This window comes from Pogonomyrmex barbatus, unplaced genomic scaffold (genome assembly GCF_055798465.1).
Source record: "Pogonomyrmex barbatus isolate J1 unplaced genomic scaffold, ASM5579846v1 scaffold17, whole genome shotgun sequence".
In the NCBI taxonomy this organism is placed as follows: domain Eukaryota; kingdom Metazoa; phylum Arthropoda; class Insecta; order Hymenoptera; family Formicidae; genus Pogonomyrmex; species Pogonomyrmex barbatus.
Window position 1 is genome coordinate 480,565 of NW_028297113.1, and position 7,840 is coordinate 488,404.

Below are 7,840 nucleotides of genomic sequence, written 5' to 3' on the forward strand. Positions count from 1 at the left end.
TATTACTGATTTTCTTTCATTATATTATTTGATTTTCTTATATTATCTTATTCGATTTACTTATATTATATTACTGATTTTCTTATATTATATTATTTGATTTTCTTACATTATATTATTCGATTTATTTATATTATATTACTGATTTTCTTTCATTATATTATTTGATTTTCTTATATTAAACTATTCGATTTACTTATATTACTGATTTTCTTATATTATATTATCTGATTTTCTTACATTATATTATTCGATCTATTTATATTATATTACTGATTTTCTTTCATTATATTATGTGATTTACTTATAGTATATTATTGATTTTCATTTCGTTTTAATATCATTATTTATATGAATTTCAAAGATAACTTAGAATTTAATTATCATATTCACATCTTATCTCATTATTATTACATATTTCTTATTTTTATATTGATTAAGTTGTATTTCATTATTATCATTATATTATTATTATTATTATTATTTTCTTTATTATTATTATTTTAACTATATTTTAACTGTATAAACTATTGCAACTATTTATTCGTGTTATATTTTACAATAACCCAAAAAATCATTCCTTTTTGTCATATTAAATAACTTTGGATCGTAATTTTATAACCAATTACACCAACAATTGTAACTTTACAATACAATACCACATCCCTATTATTATATTAATAAAACATATTTCCCCGCGATTTCCGCTCGATCGCGGGCTTTAATCCGAAAATATAGTTTGTAATCGTATCCAGCCTCGCCATTGAACATAAATACACTAGATGTCCTTTCCCAAATTCCATTAACCGTTCTACTCCATCTCGGGACGTAACAGTTATTTCTTACGACTACGATTACAGAAATTTGTGTGCGGCAGCCCTTAGAACCGTGGCACATAAAAAAAACTTAAGCAGTAAGGGCTATGGCACATAAAAAAACGCTGCTTAAGCGGCGTCTACAATGAGACTTTAAGACGTAAGACTTAAGAAATTGGCCAACCACAATCGATTATTCTTCTATAAATCGATTATGATTCTCATTGTAGACACCGCTTTAAGCAGTAAGACTTAAGCAGTAAAGAAATCAACGTTAGTGTCGGTCCACAATAAGTATTTAATCTTTAAGCCGTAAGAAATTGACCAATCATAGTCGAATATTTTTTTCATATTCGATTATAATTGGTCAATTTCTTACTTCTTAAAGCTTAAATCACCTATTGTGGACCGACACTTATGGATTTGCTACTGCTTATGTTACTGTCTGTTTTCGACTGTGGTTGGCTAATTTGCTTACTGCTTAAGTCTTACTGCTTAAAGCGGTGTCCATCTGTTTAAGTTTTTTTATGTGCCACGGCACATAGACATTTTTATTAAAAATCTTAAATATCTCCATTCTTTAATTCTGTTTTAGAAATTTTTTCATTTTGTATTAAATAAATTTCTTTCCTAAATCTGATTTTATGTGTGTGTGTGTGTGTGTGTGTGTGTGTGTGTGTGTGTGTGTGTGTGTGTGTATACCTATTTCGCATGACCGCATACTTTGTAATATATATATATATATATATTTGTAAAAGGCGTAACATAATTTTTTGTTTAACTTTTTTCTTCAAGAAATGAATAAAAGTTATAACAATTATCGAAAAGAATAAAAAAACATTACATATTTGTTATTTAAATACATATAAAATTAGTGTGTCGATATATATAGCATATTTGGAACTTTCATGCGCATGCGTTTCCCCCTTACTTCATACGCATGCGCATGAGTTTTGTACATGCTTTTCGGGGCGATGTATTTGAGACAAATTAGCGGTCTAGTATATAAATATAAATGTCTATGAGAATAAGCCAAGTCCATAGCCCCAAAAAACATGTACAAAACTTATGCACATGCGATATGAAGTAAGGGGAACACGCATGCGCATGAAAGTTCCATATATGCTATATATATCGACACACGAATTTTGGATGACACCCATTTGACCACGTTCCGCTTAATCATGAGCCACTCACAGCACTTGAACAATGGAAAAATTCTAAGCACCGGCCCCTGTGAATGGTTGTGGTTAATCGGGACATGATCAAATGGGACGCTCCCCGAATTTGTTACGCCTTTTACAAATATATATATATATATATATATATATATATATATTACAAAGTATTTGGTCATGTGAAATAGGTATATATATATATATATATATATATATAAAATCAGATTTAGATAAAGAAATTTATTTAATACATAATAAAAAAAATTTCTGAAACAGAATTGAAGAACGGAGATATTTAAGATCTTTAATAAAAATGTCTATGTCTTGTAGTGCATCAGCCATATTACATTCACGTGACTACGTGACCACGTGTTAATCACGTGACATCATTGTCCCCCTTACGTTACCTTATGTAATACATAAGTTTTGGGGTCAATTTTCAAGCTCAGTAAATAGAGGAGTTAGCGGTCTAGTGTATAGTATAAATGTCTATGCTTGTTCTACAATGCGTCGTCTGTCGGTGTCGTAGGCCGCGGACTGTAAGAATGGGCCAATCACAATCAAGTATTCTCCTCACATTCGTCTGTGATTGATCAATTTTTATGGCTTACGACTATAGACATTTATACTATACACTAGACCGCTAACTCCTCTATTTACTGAGCCTGAAAGTTGACTCCAAAACTTATGTATATATTAGTGTCGGTCCACAATAAGTGATTTAAGCTTTAAAAAGTAAGAAATTGACCAATTATAATCGAATATGAAAAGAATACTCGACTATGATTAGTCAATTTCTTATGGCTTGAAGATTAAATACTTATTGTGGACCGACACTTACGTAATGTGACGTAAGAGGGACAAATAATGTCACGTGATTAACACGTAGTCACGTGATCACGCGAATAGTATGGCTGATGCATTCAAGACATAGACATTTTTACTAAAGATCTTAAATATTTTCATTCTTCAAATTCTGCTTTAGAAATTTTTTTCATTTTGTATTAAATAAATTTCTTTACCTAAATCTGATTATATATATATATTGTCACGTTATATATAAATTGTCGCGTTCGCGACAATTTCTTATTTACGACAATTTACTTCCCGAGATCGCGGTACTCGGAGCGCTTTCGGAAAGGAAGAACACTGTTTAAAGAAAAGCTCGCTCTTTATTAAACCAATGGTACAACGGTACAGAAACGCGTCCGGCCACTGCGGAATCTGGCCGTGAAATCTGTATAACAGTCGGAGAACGACGTGTTGCCAAGGGCCGATCCTCTATTCAAACTCTTATCAATTGATATTGATTAATTTCAGCAGCGCCGAACGGAACACCGCACGGCCGCAACAATATATATATATATATATATATATATATATATATATATATATGTAATATATACATATATATATTTCTAATATATTTCTAAAAGGCGTAACAATTTTTTGTTAAAGAAATTTTTTTTTCAAGAAATGAATAAAACAATTATCAAAAAGAATAAAAAAACATTACATATTTGTTATTCAAATATATATAAAATTCGTGTGTCGGTATATATAGCATATATGGGACTTTCGTGCACATGCGTGTTTCCCTTATTTCATACGCATGTATTTTTGTACATGCTTTTCGGGGTCATGTATTTGAGGCAAATTAGTAGTTTTTATTTAGTATATAAATAAGATAAATGTCTATGCTTGCGACACCTACATGCAACGCATTGTAGAACAGGCCTTTGAGGCAAGTTAGCGGTCTAATATATAAATATAAATGTTTATGACTATGATTAGTCAATTTCTTATGGCTTAAGACTTAAACTTATTGTAGATCGAGGCTGCGTTCCGATATTCACTACCAGTACTGAAAATATATAGTTCAGGTCACGTATATTATAGATTTTCAGTACTGAATAGTGAATATCGGAACGCAGCCCGGGACTTACGCTGCATGGGAAAGCAGCTCGAGGAACTCGAGTTTATTCAACTATATTTAACAGTTGCACAACCGTTGTGTTTTTGAACGCTGATCAGTGACGCTGACATTATTTATCTGTATTCAACGTAAAAAATGGCGGATTGTAAAGGTGCGTTTTGTCTCTTTAGATTCAATTTATATGTATGTGAAAGTGAAATAATATCTGTTAAATAATAGAAGTATTTTTTGTATCACATGATGTTAGCGTAATATGATAAATATTAAAAATATGTAATGTTTTTTGGTGATTTTCTAATCATACATTGTAGGCTGATAGGCTAACCGCTTATGATAATGATTTTAATCATTAATTGTTCTTATTTTACTTTAGAATGTGCAGACAATATTGAACATCCACCACTTGTTCTAAAAGTCGATCCACCCGAGGAGTTGCCAGAAGATTCTACTGAAGATTCAACTATTAGCAATTCGATTGTATCAACTAAACAAGATAAACATGTCTATGGTTATTTTAAAATATTAACGTAACTTGTAGTACTGGGAAATATATGGAAGGATTATGAATAATCATAATATAACCTATATTATTAATAAAACAATTATAAAATAATGTGCTAAACTTCAAAAATTTTACAGATGAAACGAAAAATCATGCAGTGGAATTAAATAATCAAGAATCAACATTGGCAACTATTAAATCTTCTAATAAGTATTGTGAGCTTATGTGATTTAATGATTTATGAAAAAACATTTATATATATGTATATACACATACACACACACATATATTATGTAGATATATGTGTGTATATATGTATAGTCACGTACAATGTATCATGTATACATATTATTTATATATATATATATATATACACACATACCATATATACATATATATCTACTGTATATTTGCAGGTTCCTCAATAGCTGTTTCAAAGTTGGGAAATTTATTTGGTAGTAATGAATTTTTAAATCCTGTAACTAGCAAATCAAAGTCATCTATATTAAGGCCATCTCAATTAAATATGATAACCAATAATTCTACAGATAGTACTGATAAAATTGTTTTACAACCTGCAAAATTTCATAATCCTTTCACAAAGGTTACTGATAATTCTGTGGATGAAGAATCTGTAACAAAAAGCAATAAAACTGAAACAAGTAAAGAGTCTAAAATTGAGGAAAAACCAGTAGAAGATATAAAATTAAAATTTTTGCCTTTGGGTACGAGCACCAAAGAAAACGAGAATAATATAAATAATACTGTAACACCCAGTGCATCTACTCCTAGCTTTGTGTTTGGTCAAAATTTAAAGGAACGTGTCACTGTCTCGAGTGATACAGAAGGTTTGAATAATTCTGAGAAAGATAAAACAAGTGAAGAAAGCAATGAGAATGGATCTTCTGAACTTCTATTCTCAAATGCAGCTTCAAATTGTCGTACTACAGTGAGACCAGGTTTGACATTAACTCAAGCAGCACAGGTATTAGAAGAAGCTAATCGTGCAAATAAGAGAAAATATAATCAAGTAACACTGTTGACTGGTGAAGAAGGAGAAACAAATATTCTTCAAATCAATTGCAAATTGTTTGCTTTTGATAAGGTGTGTATAATAAGCTCTAAAAATAACTATTTAATATATTTAGTATAAATTTATAAATATATGATCTATAGAAAATGTGAATGTGAAAAAATATGAATTAAATGATATTAGTATTGGTTTCACATATAATTTATTATGTATCATAGACTAATAGCAGTTGGCAAGAAAGGGGAAGAGGTACGTTGAGACTTAATGATCGAGATGAAGAATCGCGCTTAGTTGGTCGTACTGCCGGAACTCAAAGATTGATTCTGAATACGAAAGTATGGTCGGGTATGACTGCAGAACGTGCTGGACCTAAGTCGTTAAGATTAACTGCTATGGATGTTCATGGAGATATTCGAATTTTTATTGTACAAGCAGCACCTAAAGAAGTTGATCAACTGCATAATCTTTTATTACAGCGGCTTAAACGTGCGCAAGAACGCCACCCTAAGAAATTAGCAACGGATCATTGACAATTTTCACAAAACGTTAACTATGCATCAGCTTGATTTGTGCAACATAGAAAATATTAAGAAAAGAGTTAAATTCTTTAGAAATATAAAACTATTTGGTATGAGCAATAGAATGGCTATGATTTGTGCCTTTCTTCAAAAGTTATAGTCTTCTTACATTAATATTTATCGAAAAAAGATTATGTTATGATACTTATATGAATTTGAATTTTCGTACACAGTTTTCTTTTCAAGCATATGATACTTGCTTGTGTATAATCTCTTCAATTAATATATTCTCTTTTATTTAAAATTTGATGTAATTTTTAAATAAAGGAGCGTCATGAAAAGAAATTTTTAATAATAGTTTAATGTTAATTAGATGTAATAAATTTTGAAATAAGTTACAATTTAGTTCTTAAAATCTCAAAATTTTCATATATCTATTGCATAATTGTTATATTGCATTTTTTTTATTAGAAGAATAACACATTATTTTAGTAGCTGTTATAAATTTAAACAAAAGTAGTATGTATTAATTTATCATTAAGGAATACATAATAATAACTGTACAGGTACAAGTTATATTTCTGTAGTTGTCGTTATTTGTACTCTAATATGTATTTAAAAGGATTTACGGAAATGTACAATGGCATTATTATTATTATTATTATTATTATCATTATCATTATATATTGTTTTAAAATATGTAAATAAAATCTTCAGTCTAATTGTAAAAAATATTTGATTTCCACTTGATAATATTATTCTTTATTTACAGGTAACACATTGTTTCTAAATCTAATTCTTGAATTTTTTGTTTTGCAATCTTCATTCCATGAAATTATTTTCTCAGTGCTTATTAAAAATACAAGATGGATAATAAAGAATTTATTTTATATCATGATTTATGATTCTATGTTATGATATTATACTTACAATCTATTTTAAACTATTTTATACTTAAATTTTGGGTCGTTGATCTATGCAACGCATAAAAAACGCATAAAAAAATTATTTGTCGATTATTACTTAAATGAAAATGCAAATGAAAATTTTTCTTTACAGTTTAGATATTAATCACATAAGTACATAATTGATATGTTAATATAAATTAATAATAATAAATACAAAAATAAATTTATATAAAACAAAATAGATAAATTATTTTGATAATAAATTATTCTTAATTATTCTCTTAAGATAAATTTTAAGATATTTTGAGCAAACTGACCATTGAATAACATTTACAACTATTTATTAAACCGCAAATCGAAAAATTTAATTCTTAATTTATATTTTTGGTATGCATAAAATTAATTATTTTGATTTTGTAATAAAGAAATTCATTGTGTTGTGAAAAAGAAATACATATGACTTTCTGTTTATGTAATATTGTCATAAAACATAAGAAAAACAAAGAAACTTGAAAAAACTAACAATCATTTTTCTTGGAATCATTAATATAATCATTTTCTACAAATAAAAAAATATCATTAATTTTTTTCATTCATTTTAATATATTAATTTTCCTTTTTTAAATTATTATTATTTTTTATATAACTTTTGAAAAATTGATGATAAATTTATGATTTATATGATATATTTTAAATATATTGTTTAAATTATTCTAATATTGTTTAAAAAATAAATTATTCTATTATAAATCAAGATAAGCAGACCCACATGGAACATAGCCTCTAATGGACATCTATTAAACTTCCATAGCTCCATTAAACTTCCATCGAACGTCTATCTCCAGAAGTTAGATAGATGTCCATTAAAGGTCAACCTCCATGGTGGACGGTTTTCTCTTCTAGGATTCCACCATGGACGTCCATTAGCCGTCCAGCCAATCTCCACGCAG

The 7,840-nt window shown here is 28.4% G+C and overlaps 1 protein-coding gene across 2 annotated transcripts; it reads left to right on the forward strand.

Annotated features, from left to right (window-relative positions):
• The first annotated feature begins 3,920 nt into the window (after positions 1 to 3,920).
• On the forward strand, positions 3,921 to 6,714 carry RanBP3 (ran-binding protein 3). Of its 2 annotated transcripts, none has more exons than XM_011638249.3 (5): positions 3,921 to 4,080; positions 4,303 to 4,437; positions 4,569 to 4,646; positions 4,848 to 5,536; positions 5,683 to 6,714. In XM_011638249.3, exons 1-5 carry the CDS (start codon positions 4,065 to 4,067, stop codon positions 5,992 to 5,994), a joined length of 1,230 nt encoding a protein of 409 aa, XP_011636551.1. In that variant the 5' UTR covers positions 3,921 to 4,064; the 3' UTR covers positions 5,995 to 6,714. The 2 variants fall into 2 exon arrangements, with proteins under 2 accessions (XP_011636551.1, XP_088930829.1); XM_089074703.1 differs by lacking the exon at positions 3,921 to 4,080 and adding an exon at positions 4,191 to 4,215.
• The last annotated feature ends 1,126 nt before the right edge of the window (positions 6,715 to 7,840 follow it).

Coding starts and splice junctions, on each gene's coding strand:
- RanBP3 (XM_011638249.3), top strand. Junction 4,438..4,568: donor ACAAGATAAACATGTCTATG/GTTATTTTAAAA, acceptor AAAATTTTACAG/ATGAAACGAAAAATCATGCA. Junction 5,537..5,682: donor AATTGTTTGCTTTTGATAAG/GTGTGTATAATA, acceptor TATGTATCATAG/ACTAATAGCAGTTGGCAAGA.